This window comes from Melozone crissalis, unplaced genomic scaffold (genome assembly GCF_028551555.1).
Source record: "Melozone crissalis strain CALT ecotype California unplaced genomic scaffold, PUWL_Pcris_2 ptg000045l_1, whole genome shotgun sequence".
Lineage (NCBI taxonomy): Eukaryota > Metazoa > Chordata > Aves > Passeriformes > Passerellidae > Melozone > Melozone crissalis.
Genome location: NW_026535823.1, coordinates 9871463 through 9893793, shown reverse-complemented (window position 1 = coordinate 9893793; position 22331 = coordinate 9871463). Strand labels below are relative to the sequence as shown.

General features: G+C 46.9%; 1 protein-coding gene across 1 annotated transcript in view; it reads left to right on the top strand.

The window, feature by feature from the left end:
* The first annotated feature begins 629 nt into the window (after positions 1 to 629).
* Positions 630 to 22331, top strand: part of LAMC1 (laminin subunit gamma 1) — a 64613-nt gene continuing 42911 nt past the window's right edge. Inside the window, exon 1 of the mRNA XM_054285824.1 lies at positions 630 to 1020. Coding sequence (XP_054141799.1) covers positions 630 to 1020 — 391 coding nt within the window. The remainder of the gene's footprint in view (positions 1021 to 22331) is intronic.

Sequence of the window (22331 nt, the reverse complement as noted above, 5' to 3'; positions counted from 1 at the left end):
GCCGGGGGGTTTGGCGTCTTATCCCAGTAAACAAGTGACAGGATAGAGGACATAGTCCTAAGCTGAGCAGGTGAGGTTCGGGTTGAACATTAGGAAGAATTTCTTCATGGAAAGGGTGATGAGACAGTGGAAGGGGCTGCTGAGTCTCCATCCCTGGAGGTGTCCAAGGAACGACTGGACGTGGCATTCAGGGCTCTGGTCTGGTTGGCAAGGCAAGGGTCGGTGAAAGGTTGCATTCGATGATCCTGGAGGTCTTTTCCAACCTGAGTGATTCGGTGATTGTGTAAAGGGCGCAGTTTTGGGGCTGTGCCGGTGCGGGGGCGCTGGCAGGCCCGGCGCTCTGCCGCGGTCACTCACTCGGCGCCGCAGTGAGGGCGAGGGCAAGATCTCCCCATGCTGTGGGAGCGGGCCCACCGCCGCCATCGCCGCTTTAAGCCGGCGCATTCCGCGAGGCGGGGGCAGCTCCAGCCCGGCTACGCTGCGGGACTCCGCTCCCGGCCTGCTCCGCGCCCGCCCCGCCTCGCCTCGCCTCGCCCCGCCGGGCCTCGCCCGTCTCAGCCCGCGGCCGGCGCGGAGCGGTGGCACCCGGCGAGCGAGCGAGCCTCCTCCGTGCCCCCCGCAGCCCCGCCATGGGGGGCGGCGGCGAGCGCTGGGCGCTGTGCCTGTGGCTGCTGTGGCTGTGGGCGCCCGCGCGGTGCGGCGCTGCCATGGACGAGTGCGCGGAGGAGCGGAGCGGGCGGGCGCAGCGCTGCATGCCCGAGTTCGTGAACGCGGCGTTCAACGCCACGGTGCTGGCCACGCACACATGCGGGACGCCGGCCGAGGAGTACTGCGTGCAGACCGGGGTCACCGGCGTCACCCAGTCCTGCCACCTCTGCGACGCCGCCCAGCCGCACCTGAGCCATGGCACCGCCTTCCTCACCGACTACAACAGCCCGGCCGACGCGACCTGGTGGCAGAGCCGCACCATGCTGGCCGGCGTGCAGCACCCCACCGCCGTCAACCTCACCCTGCACCTCGGTAAGGGCGGCAGCGGGCACGGGGCGAGGGCACCGGGGCAGAGTTAGCCTGGGCTCCGGCGCAGGCTGGGCTGAGCTGCTGGAGGGCAGCGCTGCGAAGGAGAGCCGGGACTCCTGGTGGACAAGGAGGGGTCCAGGAGCGTGCCCTGTGCGCGGTGGTGTCCCCGGGTGTGTTAGGACCGGCGTAGTCAGCTCTTCCCGGGCTGATCCTGCCCCTGTCCTCAGGCCTAGGGAGGCACATCGGGAATGCTGTGTCCAGGTCTGGGCTCGTTAGGACCTGGAGCAGGTCTAGCAGAGGTTGTGGAGATGATGGAGAGATTCGAGCATCTCCCTCACGAGATGGGAGTGTTCAGCTTAGAGAGGAGATGGCTGAGAGGAGCCTTGTCTGTCCCTGTCTGCAGGGAGGGCTCAGAGGCTGGACACAGCATACTACTCCCTGGGTCCCAGCAATGGGACAAGAGACCATGGGCAGGAATGGATGCCCAAGAAGTTCCACCATGATGGAGAGGTTCTTTCCTGTGCAGTGACCAAGCACTGGAACAGAGACCAGAGAGGCTGTGGAGTCTCTCACTGAGGATATTCCAGACCTGTCAGGACACAATCCTGTGCCATGTGCTCTGGAATGACCCTACCTGAGCAGAGAGGTGGGACCCAATGACCCACTGTGGTCCCTTCCCACCTGCCCCATTCTGTCATTCTGTGCTGATTGGTCACCTGCACAATGGGCATTGCTTGGGCCATGCCTGGGCGAGTGCCAATAACCAGGCCCTGGGTGGTCCAGTGTTCAGAGGCTGTCATTGAGTCCCTGCTCTGCAGGTCCTCAGCGATGCTCACCAGGTCTAAAATCAATGCTGCCTGCACCCCATGGTTGTGGTGGGATATCCTCAGACAGGAGTCTGGCCCTGTGCTGGTTCTTCACCCCTCAGCTGATAGCTTACATCTGCTTAACAGTGTTTGGTAAACTTGATTTTCAGCATTCTCCAGTGAATATTGCAGGGGTTGCTCCACTGCAGTCTGCGTTGGAGGTGCTGTTGGTTTGTGAGAGGAGAGGCTGCACTGCCAGAGGTGCCTGGAAGTGGAGCAGGTTGCAGTGATCGTGTCCCACCCCATGCACCAGGGATCATTGAGCCATTTTGGTTGGAAAAAGAGTAGAAAGAAATTGTTCCCTGTGAGGGAGGTGAGGTGCTGTGGGTGCTCCATCCCTGGAAGTATCCTAGGCCAGGCTGGACAGGTCTTGGAGCAACATGGTCTAGTGCAAGGTGTCCCTGCCCATGGCAGGGAGTGGAATGACATGAGCCTGAAGTCCCTTCCAACTCAAGCCATTCTGTGATTCTGTGCAAAGACCTTTAGGATCCAGTCTAACTGGTAACCCAATGCAGCCAAGCTCAGGATTGGATCACGGAGTTTTCCGGGCAACAAGCTTTGGATGCAGGTGGGAGATTTTGGTTTGGAAAGTGGCAGGCACTGTGTGGAATCACGTGTGCTGGGGCACATCTGCCGTGTATCCTCTTACCCCCCGGGGCAGCATTGTCCTGTAATTGCTGGGTGGGTTAGGCGTGTCTGCAGCCAGCATTGCTGCTGAACTGTAACAGCCAGTCAAAAAAGGAAGGTGGATTTCCTGATTCGTTGTCAATTCCAGAGGTTTCTTTGGGATAAAGTGTTTTAGCCTTCACTTTGGTTTGTGGACAAGCTTTTCTTTAATGTTCATTCAGTTATTCAAGCTGTCATGACATGGAGGAAGGGTAATTGTTTAATAACTGGAAGATGAAACAGCCTAGAGAAAGTTGAAATCACAACTTATATCCTGATGTCATTAAATCAAATAAATATTAAAGAAAGCCCCACTGCAGCCATTCGCAGCTTCTAATCAAGAGCAGCTGTTGGGCATTAAATTTAGTATCAATAACAGTCTAATTTAGGGGAAAAATGGTGTTAGGGCTTGGAGAGCTGTATCTTGTGAGAGCTCTCACCTGCATTGGTGAGATGGAGTTGATGGCACCGAGTCCTGTACTGGGGTCACCTGATGAGCACATCCATGTGCCCCACAAGTGTTTCCTTCTGTTTGGAGCTTCAACATAAATATACCACATAAGCATGTCTGATAGTCCCTCTTTGTTTTCTTTTCTTTGTACATTAGGAATGTTTTTTTTCAAAAGTCCTGGAAAGCAAAGATTTGATCTCAACTTCTTTTTTAATAACAGTCATTGTAATTCTCATTATCAAGGCAAGACTCACATACCCATCTGTATTACTGCTGTGCTTGGTTTTGTGTACCCATGTGTATATGGGTGTTTTTTAAAAACACAGTACTGGGAGCAGTGTGCTGTGTCCTGGGCTTTGAAGAAATAGACACATTTTGCTGAAAACATCCGCATCTTCAAAATACTGTAGCATTGCAGCACTTTCACTTGTGTTCCAGTTTGTTTGCAGGCTCTTGGAGCTTTGGGAATTTGCTTTGCCATGTTTTTGAGTGGAGTACAACTTTAAAGCAGAAGCTGCCTGACCGACTTGGATGTATTTGAGTGGGTTTTTTGGCCTGATTTTTCCTAGTTAGGTTTTTGAGAGGGATATTTTTAGTATAAAGCCCTTTAAGAATCAGAAGCTTGTTGTGGCCATGGTGGTGATGAAGTTGGTTTTAAGATGACAACAGCAAAGCATTTATCTCTCTGCACATGTGCTCTGTGATTCTCTGCATTGCTGAGTTCATGGCAGGTTGAAGAGCTGCTGAGTACTGACAGCTCCTTTTTAGTCTGAAATGCCCCAAACTTCTCTGCAGCATTGCTCTTCCCTACTTTTGTGGGGTCTTAAAACCACTTTGTTTGAGTGAGCTGCTGGGTGCTGCTTTTGGGTTCTGTGTGCCCGCAGGCACTGTGGTCTGTGGGACACTTAATTATTGACATCACTAAGAGGCAAGGAGCTTGAGTATTTATGCACTGGGTAGGACATAAAGGCACTCTGAGGCACAAAGCCCTTTCATGCATTTAGTTCTGCCTGGTCTTTGAGGATTAAGCTCTGTGCTCAGACCCATATCCTTATTTGATGCTGCAATTGCCTTCATTTCTGAAAGCGTTGGTGTCCTGAATGGTTAATGCTGTTTTGCACCTGGTCAGGACCAGCTGCCTTGACTCTGGGTTTCACGTACATGCTGCCCTGTGCTGAGTTTTCTGGCAGTTTGAGATGTCTTGATTAACATCCAGCAATGTTCAGTCCATGTAGAGCAGCATTAACATTTCACAGGGGCCTGCAAGAGGTCAGTAAGAACTGCAGGTCTGTTGCCAACATGTGAATGTGGATTTCTTTGAATCTCCTTACAATGTGCAGTTCAAAGCAAGTTTAAAAACCTTTAGTTTTGGGACTAGGTGCCAGCACAAAGCCTGATACAGGAAAACACAGCGCAGATCACTACTACTGAGTTAAAGGCTCAGATCCTGGCAGTGTTTGGAGATGAGATCTGTGTCCAGAAGTTAGGGTGCTCCCTGAGGAGAGGAGAATTGGGGTAATTACCACTCCCTGCACCAGGAACATTAGAGTTACAAAGGCTATTTCTCTTTGTATGAGAGGGTATTAAGACCCCCTAAGTAAGGGTAGGTAAAAGGCCTGGAGACACAAATTTGCAGCTGTAAGTCAGGAGAAGGGGGAGCTGAACTTGTTCATAGGGTGGTGTCTGGATAATCAGGTTAGTGAGTGAGAGGAGGGGAGAGCATTGCTGTGTCCTTTCTTCCACATTTCTTAAAAGTATCCCTTGGCTTCCCCATTTTCCATTTCCTCAGAATTTATTACTTATTTAGACTTGACCCAGCCAGTCTTTTTTTTTTTTTCTTACTGCTCTCCTACTATATTTCCATATATTCCCAAAAAAAGGCACTTTGAGGCAGTGGTGCCAGCTTTGAAGTAGAAGATGGAAGCCAAGGCCTTCCAGTGCGTTGTCTGCTTTGTTTTTGGAGCCAGGGTGTCACATTATTTTTACTGTCTGTGCTGTTTGCTTGTCCTGGGAGCCTGGGATAGCTCTGGCATCTCCCCAGTGCTTTGTGTGCATACACTTGAGCACAGCATTGCTGTAGACCCCTGGCACACAGAAACAACGCTGTGCTGTTGGAGATGCTCCCTTGAACACTGGAAGAAGGGGAAAAGAGACAGCATGGAGGTACATGGAGTATTTTTGGTTCTAGGTGCTCTTGCTGGGGCAAAGGTTTGTGTTTTTTCAGAGCAGATTCTCACTCTTTCCTTCTGCAGCTCTAATTTCTGTGTGCTTTCTGTTGTTTCTACACTTTTTAAAATCCACTTCTACATGTACCTTTGTGTTCCCAACCAGCTCTGCTGGAGCCACCTCTCATTTTTCCTCACCACTTTTACTTTCTGGACACTCTCACACCTTGGTTTCAGCTATTGTGATTTGTGACTATCCCAGGGTTTTGTTCCTCGGATAAAGAGGAAGCCTCCTCAGCATGCTGGTGGCTGTTCCATGGTGGGGCGGCTCCATCTCCACTGAGAGCAGCCATGCTTTTATCAGCTGTGAGCTCAGAGCAGTCCAGTTCCTGGGGCAGGTGCCTGTGCTCTGCATCTCAGCAGGGATGGTGTCCAGATGTGCCTGACTGATGATGCTGGTGGCCCAACTATGGATTCAGGGCTATCTGGAAGGCAGACAAGATCAATTCCTTCCTCTTCTGTCATTGCCTCAAAAGACAAGACAGTGTTTGGTGCTGGAAGCAGCCCTCTGGTAGGCTGCCTGTCAGGAAGAAAGATGAATTTGCTGGTTGCCTTGGTTAAAAACATGTCAGCTCCTGAAATCCTTACTATAGACTAGCCTGGAAACTCATGTCACCATGCTGGATGGTGTCTCGTATACATAAAGAAAAACTTGTGAAAGCTGTTGGTCGCTGAAGAAATGAATAACCCATGTCCTTCCCCTCCCCCTTTCCCGCACGCTCAGTCCTTTATTTGGCTCTGAGGGAGCGAGGATGCTGGGTTATATATACACTTTGCCGGCAAAGCATGGTTTGAGGCATGACTGCCATTTGAAGGCATTTACAAGGAAACCCAGGCGAGTTGCCAGTTCTTGTGCTCAGCCCTGGCTTCATTTGCCCGTTGTTTTTAGCAGACCAGAGGTTTTTCTGAGTACAGAAAACCAGTGTGTTTTATTTTTTTCCAGAAGAGAGAGCTATAAAATGTGACTTAAGTCGATAGTTTATAGCACTGGGATGCAGTTGCTGTGTTTTACTCAGTGCAGTGATGCCCTCAGTTTGCCAGTTATCCCATTAAAACTTTATGAGGCTGTGGTTTGGTGCTTTCCTTAGGGAACCACGGTGGTAAAACCCAGTGCAAGCAAGCAGGGTGTAGGTATGCACGTGAAGCTGTGCCTAGTGTAGCTGCAGTTTAAAGACTCGCTGGTAATTGAGGCGCTGGGAGGGCATTTCCAGCTCCAGGGCCGGTGTTCAGGGCGTGTCGGGAGCCCGGGCTTTGCCGTGGTATTTGTGGAGCCCTCGGGGAGACGCTATTTTAGTTGGTCTGGCAAAGGCTTGATTTACATTTTGCAGGTTTCAACACGAGTGCCGAAGAGATCGGGGCTTTTAGTGGCCAGCAGTTATTCAGTGCAGTTATATAAAGGTATCACTTCCTGCATTCACCTCAAATTCCCAAGTTTTTCTCGTGCTCTGTCTCGGGATGCTGATGCTGCTGCCTGATGCCTTTGGGAATGCTGTACATGGCAGAACACTTACTTTGGGGGGTGGAGAGAGCTGGAGCTGTGTGGTATTTTGCTTCAAAACCTTTTTGCTGCTATTTGTGGTGCTTGCCCTGAGTTGGTAGAAGAAATAGTCACAGGTTTTCACACACTCAGTTCCTTTTGTAGGTTTAAACCTTTGAAACAGTTTGCTGCTCAGAATTGTTGGCGTGCTGAAAAGCTTCTGGCTTATTAGGTACCATTTCTCTTGTAGCCTGAGGCCTTGGGAGGCTCTTGTGGCCTCTCTGAGTCTGCAAGTGAAAATCCCAGGCTGCCTTTTCCCATGGAAATGAAAAACAGGATTGCTCTGCAAACAACACTTAGAGAAAAGAATTTCCAGTGTAGATGATGGGATGGGAAACTTGGATCTTGGGTTCACCATAAGAAGGAAGGCTGTGAGCATTATGCTCACCACCTCTGTCTGGCTAAGACCTCCTGTTTGTGTCCTGGGCCTCTAATTCAGTGCTCACCCCCACTGGTGAGGCCATGCTGAGCGAATTTACCCTCTGGCTGCATGCTCTTCCCTGGGCTAACTGGGGTATGGGATCTGGCATGTTAAACATCACATCTAAAGTCATCATCTCTGGTCTGTAACAACCTTTGGAAGCTCACCCTGGGCTGCTGCCCCCCATATGAGCTCTGGCATGCAAAGAACCATTCTAGCCTGCACATCTCTTAACCATGAGATCTTGCTTATTGGTGGCTACCACGGTGTGTTTTGATCAGAAAATAACATGAGTTTCATAGTTGCATATGAATTGCACAAATCTTGTTGGGTCTGCTGTCCCACCACACAGAAAGGAATATGTTTTCCCCCTCCCAGATATGGCATAGCCCTGTGTGTCTCAAATCAAGCTTTACAGCCTTTAAGTCAGGGATGAATGTGGTTGCTTGTGTTGAGGACACCACTAGCTGTGTTTGAAACTCTTTGTACAATTAGGATAATCTCTTAGCCATTTCCAGAGGGTGTACTGGGGATTGCTCTCATTGTCCACAGCATTCATGAGTTGGGTTTTTAGCAGTGTGCTGGTGGTGTTGGTTGTCACATCAGCTTTGATGAGAGCTCCAGGACAGCTGCTGACAAACCATGAGACCAGGGAGCTGCTGCTAGCAGGCATGTGCAGGTGCCAAACAGGACCAGGAATACTGAGAGGAGAAGCTGCCTTTTGTAGCTTGCCAGACCAAAGGTGCAAGCTGCTGGTAGCCTTGGTGGGCTTTTAGGTAAAACATAATTTCTAGGAATTATTCTCATGTAGAAGCTTGGAAAATGGTGAAAACTCATCAGCTGCAACAGGATCTGAAATAACAAGGTAATTTTATTTAAGTTTAAAGAAAGCCTCAGTCTTTTTTTCTACCAGCCCAGCCCTATTTGAGAGATCTTTCACCAAAAAAACCCCAAATTCCCACCAACCCCCTCATATATTATTCAGTGGTCTTCAGCATTCTGTTTGAAACTGGGTGGCAAAGCACTTTTTGTTTCCATGCTTCTACTTGTTTTAGATATTCCAGTGTGATAGTCATCAAAGAGCTGTTTCCAGTGGTAATCATGCCTGCAGTTCTGACACAACACAGCTGTGTTCAGCAATGGAGAATTTCAAAATTTCCTCATGTAGAAATATTATCCAAAAACTATTATTGGACTTTTTCTTTCTTTTTTTTTTTTCTTCTTTGGCAGGTAAACTAGTACCATCTTGTACATGGGAGGTGCATTTCCAGGGAGCTTGAGGCCTTATTTGTACAGTTGTTTGGGGGTTTGGTGTTTTTGTGGGGGAAGGGGAAGACTTTTAAGATGTTTGTAGAGATGATATATTGAGAACTTGAAAAGACCCAGGGTTTGTGGGTTCTTGGCTCAGCTTTCTGCAATGTTCTCATTTCTGGTGCAGACTCTGGTGTGCTTGGGGAACTGTTTGTCTGACTTGGCTTTGCAGTGGGTCCTGTGTTTTACAGGAGAACAGGGAAAATGGCTGTTTCATCCTTGGGGGCTTGGGGTGCTCCTGTGGGAAGGCCCGGGAGCAGAACCAGGGTTAAATGGCTTCAGGAGTGGCACCTGGCCTGACCTCACACCTTCCATTGCTCTTAACCCTCTCTAATGGAAAGATCACCTCTTAAAAAAACATCCCTAACCCCCTTAAACCTATCAAATATTCAAACCTGCTTGGTGACAGAGATTGTTCAGCACATGTGTGCTCAAGTGGGCAGTGGCTGGCTGGGCATGGTAGCCCTTGGTTTCCCAGTGAGTTGCCAGAGATGCTCATTCCTTTTGGTGCTCCAAGGCTGAGGGAGTGCTGAGGAGTTTGGGCTTGGCACCAGCCCAGTTCTAAGCACTCTGCTTTCTTCTTACAAGCCTTTTTTCAAAGTCTGCTTTATAGCTCAATCTACTTGGCATCAAAAAAGACCTTGTTCCTAGCACAGTGAGCAGCTGCTGGTCCAGCATGCTGCACTTGGTCCAGTTTGCTTTATTGTAGTGGGGGGAAAATATCAGAGGTGCTCCGCAGGTTGTTTTTTTAATTTTTAAAAACTTTTCCTTTCCCCGTATACTTTTTTTCAGGAAAGTGAATCTTTCTTATCTTTGAATTAAAAGATAATGTGTCTTGGAGTCTTTTTAGGAAATGGTTGCATTGAACCTCCTCAAGAGGGATAAAGGCACTGTTGGTGCCTCCACAACCTTGTAAATACAGTATAAGTCATGTACTTTGAAAGGCTCAGTTTGTTTTGGGTGTATGTCCTATTGAGATTAGTGGAATGAAAAATCAGTCCCTTCTGGAAAAAGTCCCATTAAAATGCTTCTTACTGTCAGTTTTGTGTGGGACTGTTTGACTGAGAGAAAAGAAAATGTTCTTGTCCTGGGTCAGCTCTGATTGCAATGATTATTTATAGTCCTTTCATCTGCAGTGCTTTGCATGCTCCCATCTGCTGGGATATTGCAATGGGATTTTCTTCCCAGCAGCTTGCAGGGCTGGTCCCCGGGGAGCAGCCCTGGTCAGGCTGCCCTTGCTTCTCAGCTTCTGAAAAAACGTGGGTTATGTATGAGGATGCAGCGTGTCTCCCTCTGTCCTGCTCCTGCCTGTGGCTGTCAGGGTGCTGGGCTTGGCCCACAGCCTCCTTTTACTGTGTGGCAGCAGCTGATGCTCCCCTTCAGCTGCTGCTTCCTCTGCCTTTGCTGGCTGCCTGCTGTGGTCCCATGGCTCCTGCTGTCCTCGCTGGAGATACACAGGACAAGGGATTTCTCAACACTGAATCTACTTGATGAACTTGTTAAGAAGCTGTTGATGAAGTCTGTGGTTGCTCAAAGCTTGCAGATCTCTTTACTGTCCCCTTTCTCCCTTTTTTCTCCTTCCTGAAGCTCCTTGCAGTCTTCCTGGGTTTCCCCTGCTCCCCACTCCTGTTTTCCTGGTGCTGGCATGTCCCTGGGCTGTGCAGATTGGGAAGGTAACCCCCTTCCTGGGATGAGGTTTTTCAGCTGAGATCTCCCCCAGTTCCAGTCCTGGCAGCAGCCTTGGCCTGCCTGGAGCATTGGTGCAGCTCTTGTACGCTCACTGCTTTATGCTGGTGCTGGTGGTTTCATTTTGGTTAGACTGAGAAATACAGTGCAAGTTCAAAATCCATAAATGCTCAGTGTTCCATGGTTTCTCACCTTGCACGTGTTAGTGACTGGGTGGGGATGGAGGCCCCTCATCAAAGGGCTGTTACAAATTTTCCTCAATTGAAGCCATTTTTTTTGGTCATAAAACCAAAAGTTTGTGTCTGATGCTTCCCAGCAGGGTTGTGAAGAAGTTACTGAAAGTAACTTTGGAGTAAAGAGAGTTGGGGCTGCAGGGATGGGGCAGCTGCTGCAGAGCCAGTGCCACTGCCAGAGCAAAATGTGAGCTCTGAATAAAGCCACAACCCACTATCGTTGTGCAATGTCTGCTTAGTGAAATCTAGTTTTTAGCCCACTTGCCCTCCCTGCCTCGTTCTTCTGGGGCTGCAGGTGGAGCTGGGAGGGTTGCTGGGCACTGGGATGGCTCTTGGTGCCCTCCATCCGTGCTCTGCAGGCACGAGTTTACTGATCAAATCAGGGGCATTGCACGAGTCACTGCCCTTCTGCTTTCTAAGCAGAGTGACTCTGCACACATCCCTGTGTGCTGCCCCTTTCTCACACCCTCCCTCCCCAGGGCCAGCCCACGTTGCAGGGAGTGAGCAGGGATGGTCCTGGGACACCTAAACCCTTGTGGAACAAAGTACAGATTATTTTGGAAGTAATGACACAGAGATGAGCTTTTTCAAAAGCTTTGTAGCACTTTCAGGAAGTAAGGGCCTTTTTTACTGTTAGCAACTTCAGATATATTTTCTCTGTGACATATTTCCTTGTAGCCCTATTTTCCTATACTTCTGTTCCTTCTAGGATGTAGGAGCTGTGTCAGGAGAAGCCACAACTTTTTTGGGAGATGCTGGAAAGGCTGTGAATCATGAACTTGGGGCACTCCTTTGCACCCCACATTGGTTTTCCCAGTTCTCTGGCAGACTGCCACCAGTTTTTGAATACAGAGCACACAATTTCATAAAAAATCCAAGAGGCACTCTTAGAAGATCTTTAATTTGATATCCAGTTATACATTTAGAGCTCTCTAGGAAAATGCATTTTTCTGTGGCTCTGAAAGTACAAGGGTAGCCCTGGGGAAGAATATCACAAGATTGCCAAAGATTGTTTGTTGCCTTTCTGTGCTTTGATTTTCTTCAAATTCAAGCAAAAACATGGCAGTAACGTGGTTTTTTGATGGTAAGTCATGTTTTGCTCATAATTCATAGCCCCATGGTGTTGAAAATTGCTTGGAGCAGCTATGGTGCAGCTGTGGCATTGACAGCTCATGAACACCACGGTCACCAGCTGGGTACAGGCCTTGTAAAAACTCTTGTGTCAGGGAAGGCACTGAGCTAGTTATGTGCTGCATTTGAAGCAGTTGGCTCTGGTTTTGTTGTAGTTACTCAGCAAATTAATGGTTAATTTATCAAGGATTTGGATTTGCAGTTAGAGCAGCGCTGTGGTCTGGCTCTGATCTCTGCCTGGACAGTGACACTAACTATTGTGTGGAAAAGGTTAAAAATGTTCATAGGAATCTCAGTTCTTCCTGTTGTGAAACCTTGTACTGAGTATGTCTCCTCGTTAATTTGTCTGTGAATTTATCACTTTCTTCACATCAGCCATTCAGTCTGTTTTGTAACTTCAGGGCTGTGCTATGTTCTTTTGTGAGCTGCGTGTTAGAACATTAACATGCTGCTCTGCTGGGTGGGAGGGACCCTGTCTTGCAGCCTTTCTGTCCTACAAATCCTGACTTTCTTTATTGCTATTACCCAGAAAAAGTCAAAGTTGACTTGAAAGCAGTGGGAGGGAATGAAGTGTTTTGAAAAAGGATGATGCCATGGATGGGAGCAGTATTGAATGCTGGGGTACAGAGATGGGCTGTGGGAAGAGAGGTGGTTCAGCCAAAGGGACAGAATTTGGAGTTGTTAATCTGCTTCATTAGAGCTGTGTACCGGAAAGTTTGAGCTGTGCTTTGAAATTCACAGCAGTGCTGGCAGCCCCTGGCATTTGTCCTTCCAGCAAACAAACACACAGCTGCTGGGACCTGGCATCCCGGGGCTCAGCACCCCACTGTGTCCTTGGGCCCTGCAGAAAGCTGCCCTTGGCTTCTGGGAAACCACAAGAGACATCCAGGAAAGGAGGTGGTGTTGCCATTGGAGCCATGAGGACATGAAAGCAGGAAGGGTTTGATTCACATCCCTGCTCTGTGTGTGTGATTGCGTCACACGGTGAAATGTTCTCTGCTGAACCCCTCTGAGGGGTGACATGGGTGCTGGCTTGCTTAAATAATTTGCTGGTGAGAGTCTGAGCTGTTGTTGTGGTTTGACACTGGCCAAAAGCCAGGCACTCACGAAAATCATTCACTTCTTTCCCTCTGCTTTAGCTGAGCAGGGGAGAGGGGAAAAAAACCTGAAAGGCTATAAGGGGTAAGGATTAGGAGAAAAACACTTTAAGGACAAAACAGGTTCAAACTTAAACAGTGTAAAGAAAATCTGTTATTAACAGAATTAAAAGTGGGTAATGAAAGCTAAAATAAACTTTTAGAACACCTTTTTCCCCTTCCAGCCCCTCCTTCCTTCCCACCGACAGCACAGGGGAAGAAAACATGGGGTCTTTGATCAGTTTGTCACTTTTAAAAATCTTTCTTCAGTTCACTTAGGGAGAGGAGTGTCTTTTGCTATGCTATGGGGCCCTTTCCATGGGAGAGGAGTCTCCTGTGGACTTTGCCAACATGGTTCTAATTTTCATGAGTAGCAGTCCTGCCTGACCGGCTGTAATGGGAGTCCCTTCCATGGACAAAAGGTCTTCCCAAACTATGTGGCATGGATCCTTCTAGTTCATGGTGTAGTCTATTAAGGATGAGCTGTTCTAGTTTGGAAGCTAGGGTCCTCTATCTCTGGAAGCAAAGGCCTTTCTCTCTCTATTTGGGTCTCTAGAGCTTTTTAGCATCCACTTGCTCTAGCCATGAGCACCTTTTGTCATGGGCTCCAGGTGGATCTCTGCCTTCCCCATGCACTTAATGAATTACAGGGAGACAGTTGTATTCTAGTCCTCATCATGGCTTACAGAAGAGTCTCAGCTCTGATGTTCGGAGCACCTCCTCCCCTTCTTTCCTTTCACTGACTTTAGTGTTACCATGTTGTTCTCATGTATCTTCACCTTTTCCTTGTCTCTGTTTCAGGAAAATATTGTTGTTCGTAGGTTTGTGTGTTCTCAAACTCAATCAGTTGAAAAGTTCTTACAGGGTTTTGTGGTGCTGAAAGGTTGATCTTGTCTGGACTCCGTATCAGGGAATTGCTCACTGTGGTCCCCAGCGCGGTGCTGGCACCATTCAGCTCCCCTCTCCATGCCACCTCTGCCCTTCTGCTCTCAGCATGGATGGCTAAAAGCAGCTAAACAGGCCAAGTTCTCTGTGAGCTGTGCTGAGATGGCAGCAGCTGTGTGGCCCTGGCTCTATGGCCCCAGCTGCATGGCCACTCCTGGTGCTGGGAGGGCCTGGACCCCACCACCCTCAGAAAAAGAAGAAAAAAACTGCATGTGTTATTTTTCCTTCTTAAATACGTCATCACAGAGGCATTGCCGCCTTCTATAACTGGGCCAGCAACGTGTCCATCGTCAGAGCCTTCAGAGATTGACTCTGCTGGACACAGTAGAAGCTTCAAGCAGCTTCTCTCTCAGAAGCCACCTCTGTAGCTTCTCTCACCCACCAAAACAACCCCCCAGACATACAGTTAGAAATTCACATTTCTAACTAACAGAAATGTGAATGGAGAAATTGAGTGTGTGCTCCTTTAATAGTCTCTGGTCTTGCTTTGTTCAGGTCCCTGTGCTCAAGGGAAGCTTATTTTAAAGCATACAGCTGAAATCTATCAACCTCTGGTTTTCTCCTGCTGATGTCTTAAAGCTGACTTTCAGCACAGGTAACCCTCCAGAAATGGCAATGGATTGCAAAAGGTTTTGGCTGGATAATAGGCATGGAGCCTGTTAAGGGTGTCGTATGTTCCTCATCCAGTTACCTGATGTTTGGCTACCCTTGGGAAAGAAGTGGCAGTTGCTCCAGTGGTACTACAGGGTGTCTTGTCAGGTGTAAAATAAGAATAGCCTCAATAACAAATAATAAAAAAAGCCATGATGGCTTTCCACTTGTCCTGCTTCCTGAGGTAGATGCTGAAGTCACTTTATTCTTGCATCTGCTTGCAGAGAAGAAAAGAGCCTTTAGGCCAAGTGACCATGACTTGCAGAGTGGAACATCATATGCTTTTTATCATAGAGGTAATGGTTAATTAATTAAGTTCTAGTTGCCGAGGTTTGCTTTGAAGTGTAAACAAGCATTAGTAGTTGAAAGTGTGTGTAACTCCTTGGTCTGTGTGCTTTTTTTGCATCCTTTAGAAAGGCATGTTTAAAGATTCTGAAGGGGAAGATTCATATCTGCATTGGAAAAGATTACTGGTCATTCTGAATCAGTAATTAAAAAAGGATTAATTAATAATTGGTAAGGAATTCCTGAAACATCTTCATTTACTGTGCCTAAAGAACACATGCCACTGTTTTTTGAGGTATCTTATCAAGGTAAAACAATCAAATCATCATTAAACTTCCTTTCACTACTTAATGGGAACTAATAAGAAAGGTGGGGACAGACCTTTTAAGAGTGATAGGAAAAAGGGTGGTGGTCTTAAACTAAGGCAGGGTTGATTCATTTAGATACAAGGAAGAAATGAGGGTGGTAAAACAGTGGAACAGGTTACCCAGAGAGGAGGTGGATGGAAACATTCAAGGCTGGGTTGGATGGGGATCTGAGCCACCTGCTCTAGTTGCAGATGTCTCTTCTTTTTGCAGAGGATTGGACTGGGTGGCCTTTAAAGATTTCTTTCAACCCAAACCATTCTGTAATTCTCCAGAGTGAAGTATAAGCCATGAGGATGAGCTGGTGGGAGCTTAGGTTTTCTGTCAGGAGCTGCTCCAAGACTTGCTGTGTAACTCTGTACTGTATTGCCAGACCATTTTTGTCCTGCACATCTGCTGCTTCCCCTCTCTCTTCTTCCACCAGCACCCAAGGCTTTCATGCTGACAGTCATGCTTTGTGTTCAGTTGCTGTGACAACAGAGTGCAAGGCAGAAGCATTTTGTGTGTGAATTGTGCAGTGCCCTTGCAGAATAGCTGTCCTGGGGCTCAGTGGCGTGCTGGAAGTCTGGGCAGCAAGGAATGAAGGTGTGACTTCACAGCCTCTCAGGGTACACTGCTGTCTCTCAGCCCTGCCCACTTACTGCAGCTGGGGGCAAGGAACCACTCAGGCCTTGGCTGGTAGGATCAGCTTGCTTGTTTAAGTGCCAGCAGTTAATTTGATGGAAAGATAACCTTTTGGTGGCCTTGGGGATACTGAGGTGTGCCTGTGGCCAGGTAAGTGCTGGCTGGTGGGAAAGAGGCACCAGGGTGCACAGCCCAGGGACGGGGGACGTACTTAGACTGGTCACAGACAACTTTGAAAACATCCTAAAACTTTTTTTAGAAGAACTCGTGTGATGAGAATTGAGGAAGAAATTCCTCCCTGTGAGGGTGGGGAGGCCCTGGCACAGGGTGCCCAGAGAAGCTGTGACTGCCCCTGGATCCCTGGAAGTGCCCAAGGCCAGGTTGGATGAGTCTTGGAGGAACACAGTCTACTGGAAATTGTCCTTGCCATGGCAGGGGGTGGAATGAGCCTTAAGGCCCCTTCCAACTCAAATGGTTCTGGGATCCTCTGGTGCTAAGAAAAACTCAAAAGTGTGGACTTTGGATTATGAGAAGCTACTGTGAGCTTTCAAAACTCAGACTTCTATAAAAGGAATTTGAAATTTCCACTTTTATATCTTGCACATGGGAGCAGCTCATTACATGAAGCAAGAAACGAGAAAAGGTTGAAAGAGATCACAGAACATTTCTGGGGGAGGGCTTTCTTAGAAAAGACATTCATGTCTGTATTTAAGTTAAAAAGCTGAATTCTTGTTGTTTTACTTCATGCAAAACCTCTTTATTTGGAGATTGAGCTGTCCTAGCTTGTTTTAGCTGACTTTGCATAAGGAATAATAATGAATTTATTTTTTTTTAAATATTAGCCCACTAAGTGGGCCAGGTGATATTTATGCATGTGCTTGACTAGCCTAGAAGCAGATTCAAGGGCAACAGATGCATCTAGACAAAAAATAACTTGATAGATGGTCCACTTGTTTGTCTTCTTAAAGCTTTTCATCACTGTTAAAAAAAATAATGTTAAAGAAAAAGTTTCCCGTAAATGATGTTGAAGATGGAACGAGTGGATTCCAGTGCAATTAGAATTATAGGCTTATTCATTTTAGAATTAATAGCACTACAATAACTTGCTTTTTAGTTGGTGAGTTCACAGTTTTCATGGTGATGAATGAGATGAAGCTCATGAAGGAGTTTTGCACCTCTGATATTCATTGCATATCTAAGAGTTAACCATAAGGAGAGAGGGAGGTTGAAATGATTTGGTTAATTACTAAAACAGCTTTTGCTGTTGCATCAGCATTTCTTTCTTTTCATCTCTCAGGAAGCTTTTCAACAAAAGTTGGCATATGTGCCTCCCAGGAGGAGGTTTCCTTGCAAGTCACCTGCCACCTGTACAGAGCTGCTCTTCAGAGACAGCCAATGAATGGTGATAAATCTTTGCAGTTTATAGTAATAAAAATGGTCATGCCTTCTGGTTTTGGGGACAAAAAAAAAAAGGTGTTCTTTGATCCTGCAAATGAATTGTATTTATTGGTCCTAGAGAGAGGATTGAGGTTTTTTATGCAACTTTCACCTACTTGCTTAATCTTCCGGGTGCCTGGAGGAATGGAAAACAAGTTTAGCATACCTGAGGGCTTTTTTTACTGAGGTCTCCCTTTAGTTCTGTCCTGCCCACACAGAGCTGAAGATGAGCAAGAAAAGCCCCAGAGCAATGCATTTTTGCATGGGTATGCAGCAGTTCCTGCCCAGTCAACTCTTGCTGGAAAGATCCAGCCCATCTGCTGACCCAGAGCTGCCTCTGATGTGCTGGGAAGACGTGCTGAGATCCCAGTGGGGTGTTCAGGTTCTGGGGTGCTTGTGATTGTGTGCACCAATGGCATTTTTGGTTTAATCCTGGTTGGAAGCAGAGCATGAGGACAGATGCTGTTCCATCAGATCAGGGGAAGCTCCTTTGCAAGGCCAGGCACAGCACTGTAATGCAACTTCATCTTTCCCTCTCACTTACATTTGGGGGAAAGGTGGTGAAGAGTCAGCTCCCTCCTCCCCAGACAATGCTTGAGAGCTGTCCCCAGTGGGCTTGGTTTCAAAAGCAGTGTCAAGTCCCTGGAAAATGTAAGCTGCAGAGTCTTGTTGGGGCTTTTGGAGTGCTGAGCCCTTTCTTCCTGCTGGGAGAGACTGAAAAACCTCTGGATCTTTTTATTTTTGATACTAAGTGCATCCTCACCTCCAAAGGCAAGGAGTGTGTGACTGCTCTGGAGCAGGGTGTCTCCAGCTCCAGCACAAGCTGAATCCTGCCAGCAAGGCAAGCAAGGGCTTGTTAGCTAAAGATAGCGTGCACACATGTGCACAGGCCAGGGGGAGAGAGCTCTGCAAGCACTCTGATTTACAGGCATCCTAGACATCCTCAGCAAAATTAAAGGAACCAGATGCATCCAATAAATAATGAGCCATTTAAGGTTGGCTTTATCCCTTATAGCACCTATTTTCAGTGGCAGCCATACCAGGTGACACTGCATCACATGAGCATATAGGGCACTGACCTTTGCATCAGGCTCAGCTCCACCGTGTGCCCCCAGGAGACAAGGCACAGGTTTTTGGCATCTCTCCTGTCTTTGAGGTAGCTGTATGTTTGTAATTCAGTAATCCCTGCAAATCGTTTGGGCTGCCTTTAGTTGTGGTTTGGGCTGGTGTGATTTGGGCTGGCCCTGAAGAAAGTTCTGTTCAACTCTCATTTAGTTATACTTCCTTTAGATTTATTAAATAGCTGTCTTTTGCGTGGATGGAAGATGTTAAAAATAGAGCACTCCAGCCAGGCGGGGCTATTGTGTTGGTGCTGACAGGTTCACTGAAAGCTGAAGCATGTCTTGTATTTTAAGAAGCACCAGGTTTTGGAAGGAGTTCTACTAGCTGATGTCCTCTTGACCCCATACTAAGGAGCTGCTTTTCTGAGCTAAGAAGAGACTGTCTCTTGGATAAATTGGGGTTTAGTGTGTTACTATTCATTAGGTCGTGTGATTATTTTAAGCAATTGACTGAGCTTGGAATTTCTGAAGAATTGGGGTTTTTCTTGTTGATTGCTGTGCAGGCATATATTAGGGAACAAGGCACAAGTGATGGTACAGAGGAAAAAATGACAGTGTAGTGATCTGTACCATACAGAAAAATAAGTTTTTGCAATTTCCCTTTCCCCAGTAGTTGTAACTGCTGTAAAAACCAAATTCTTTGTTTTCAGGACCCCTAACTTTGCTGAGCTTGCCCCAAACTAAAGCCATGGCTTTCAAATGAGAAGGTAAAGGCAAGCAAGACCTTTATTTTGTGGGATTCTTTTACTATGAAAGTATGTGTGTCCCCAAACATAAACCTGAGCCACAAGTATCTCTGGCCATCGTGGTTGCAGAGACAAGATTCCAGATGTAAATAGTGCAGGGAATGATGGAGAGCGATTTCCTGATTCTCCCATCTCAAGCTGTTTGCTTTACAACAGCTGTCAGCTGCTAATATCTGCATTTTGTCATTGTGGAGATCTCAGCAGTGACCACACAGCTTTTATTGCTGTGTGTCTGGTGGTATGAGCAGACACACAGGCTGGTGTCAGGCCTGTGTGGGCACTTGCCAGGTATTGTCCTGTGTCTGTCTGTCTGTCTCTTGTGCAGCTGTGCAAGTCACCTGTAACTTGTGTGGAATTGCAGTTCTGTGGGAAACTGGGATATGGAACAAACAAAAGGGAAAGGTGACAAGTTGTGGGGTTGTGCTTTTTTTGCTTTTCTTTTTTGTTAGCCTTCCTAAAATGGCAGGAATAAGGGGAGGTTTTCTGAAGTTCAGGTTTTGGCAATTTAGTCATGACTCCCTTCTGCCTTCCATTGCACTGCACAGATGTCCTTTTTGCCTTCTTGTCCAATGAGAATTCCCTCTGATTTAGTAGGATCATCTAACCTTGATAAAAAGAACTGGGTTACTTCCTATTGCTTACTGGTTGTGCCTTTGTTCCAAAAGTGCTGAAGTTTATTGCTTTGTTGGCTGTGGCTGGTGTGTGGCAGTGCTGAGGCTGGAGCTGGTGGGAAGCACTGCTCCCTGACTTCACATGGAGCGCAGCTAAATGTGTTCAGAGTGAGTGCATACATGTACTTTCCATTTGCAGAAAGTTAATTGTAAAATGATTTTAATGTATCTGGAGATTTTTAGTTGAAGAGCATTCAACTTTCTTTAAAAAAATACTGGAGAGTACAGGTTTTTTATGAGAAAATGCTGTTAATACTGAGGCTTTTTTTGGAGTTCAAGTGAGTAGCATGCTTCTGTAAGCCTTTTTTTAAAGCTTCTATTTATCCTTGTGGTCATAAGTTATGAAATAGTCACTGCCATAGGTCATAGTATTTCTGTGCTAAATTTGGGTATATAACTGGCAGCTTGCATTTTCCCTGGGAACTTTGTTGTCAGGTTGGTACAGCAAGCTTTAGCTCCTTAGCTGTTGAGGGGAAAGAGATTCTTCATTCCATTCCTTTTTAATATTTTTATTTTTTGCTTCCAGTGCATTTTTATTCACTATCTTTTCCATAGCTGTGGAAGACACTCAGAGTGGTGGAGCTGTTGCAGCCACTTGGTTTTAGTGTATGTCTTGCCTCTTGTGTCCAAGATTACCTTTGTTCTTTGTGGTTCCTCACTGTGTTTTGCCAAACCCCTGTATTTCAGAGCTGCTTCCTGCTTGTGGCTTTGTACCAGCTTGGGAATCTCCACATAATTGTTCTTTGCTTTTAGTGCGTGATAGAAGCAGAACTGTGCCAGGAGGTGAAAGTGTAGAAAGCAATGAAAATCTGTGAAAGAGATCCAGGGGTTTTCCGTGATTCTTTCCAGCTTTTTGCATATGATTATTTTTCATTTAAAAACCAGCAAATAGCACTATTTTATTTTTTCCCCTATGATATTATAACTAGTCAGATTTTTATTAAAAGAAATAAAACTAAGAAAGGCAGACCCAGAGATCAGTGGTCTTCACCTGGCTCTAAGTGCCTGGACTTGAACAGCCATGGCAAATGATGTGGTTTCTCTTGCAAAAGTTCAGTAAAAAGCCAAGCTGCTCTTTATGCCTTCCTCTTTTGTTTACTGGTGATTTTCCCAAAATTAAATGCTGCTGACGAAAGGGATTGCTCAACACATGGGAGTAGTTGTTCCTCTGGGTCTGTGGATGATCTGCCCTTCTGGCAGAGGCAGTGCAGGACACTCCATGGCCAGGGCTTGGCTGGGCTACAGCTTCCAGCTGGGGCATGTTGGAGGTGACATGTGGTCCAAGCACAAGTGACTGGGGATGCTCAAGCAAGAAATCTTTCCAAGGTACTGTTTTGGTGAAAAGAGTAGAAATGGTACTGGGCCAGCTTGAAACCTCAAGGCCAGGTCCGTGCTGCAGGTAGGTGGTGGGTGGAAAACCACCATGTCTGGCTTGGTGCCCAGAGTGCATGGTGTTGGAAATTCAGGTGTGCTGCAAAAAGTCCTTTATGTGTTCTACTTAATGCTGGGCTTTCCAAAGGTGTCACTGTTTGGCTGCTGCCAGCACCAGGTGGACACCTGAACAAAAAAGCCCTCAACCCCCCCAGACTAGGTTCACTTTATCCATAGTGGCCTAAGTGCTGTCACTTTTTGCTGGAATACTGGAATACCCCTTGCCAGGCTCACCATGGCCCTCAGAGGCTTGCAGGGTGTGTTCCAAGGGTGTGTTGTCCAGCCCAGCTGCCCTCTGGTACTCCAGCACACTGCTGGAAGCTAAGAGGCTTTCCCTGAGGATTTCTTAAGCGCATAGGCATTAAAATTCTCTCCAAAAACACAGGGAAACAATTAGGGGTAAAACCCTAGGAAAGGAACCTGGCTGATCCTATTGTTTCTGGGATCTGCAGCTTTCCTGTTTACTCAGCCGGACTTTCAAATTTTTGTCCTGCTGCTTAGAAATAAAGTGCAACCCAAACCAGTGTTTAGTTCCTTTTATTTTTCTTTGTATTCTAGGGACAGCACAGCCCCTGAAAGGAGGCTTTGCAGAGCTAGAAATTGCCAGGTACTGATTGTTACTGTGCTTTTCTACTGGAGACTTGCTGCCTTTGAGGTGAATTAAAATGTTTAAAAATTTCAATTATATAAAGTCTTCTATGTGTACGTATTGGGAATTGACATACATCTTCATTGCCTGACCCTGCTCTAAAAAAGTTCAATGGGTGATGGAGAAGTAGAAGATGAAATGGACAAGACTGAATGTTCTTTAGGGCTGTCTAGTAACTGATCATCCAAATGACCTCTGCCCCTCCCACCCACTTGGTCTGTGTGGCTGAGGAGAAGGTTCTGATTTTTGGGGATCTGGGAGTGGCAGGTAGCTCTGAAGTTGAGGGTTTTGTCAGCAAGCCGAGATTGCTGGGGGCTCTCAGCTAGATGCTTCCTTCCTAACCTCTTCAGCAGAGCACTCTCAACTAAATGAAGTTTTGCCAAAATAAGCATTTCTGCTTAATAGCAGTATATCACCAGGAATGGCTCTGACTTTAAAACCTTAGGAAGAGGAGTTGTCTGGACATTGTAACAGGATAACATTTTTATGTACTTATTTTTTAAAGCACAAGCCTGGATTGCAGAGACAGATTTCAAGTTCTTGATCTGAAGTGAACTGGTAGGGAAAATGCCAAATTATTTTTCTGGAGTGAGAAATGTTTTGTACCTCTACCCAGCCTACTCATGGGATGATGCCCCTGGAAGGAGCAAGGTGCTGATCTACAACTGTGATAACTGATTACAGCTTTGTTCCTGAAAAATGTCAGGGACATTCTGTTTCTGTCCC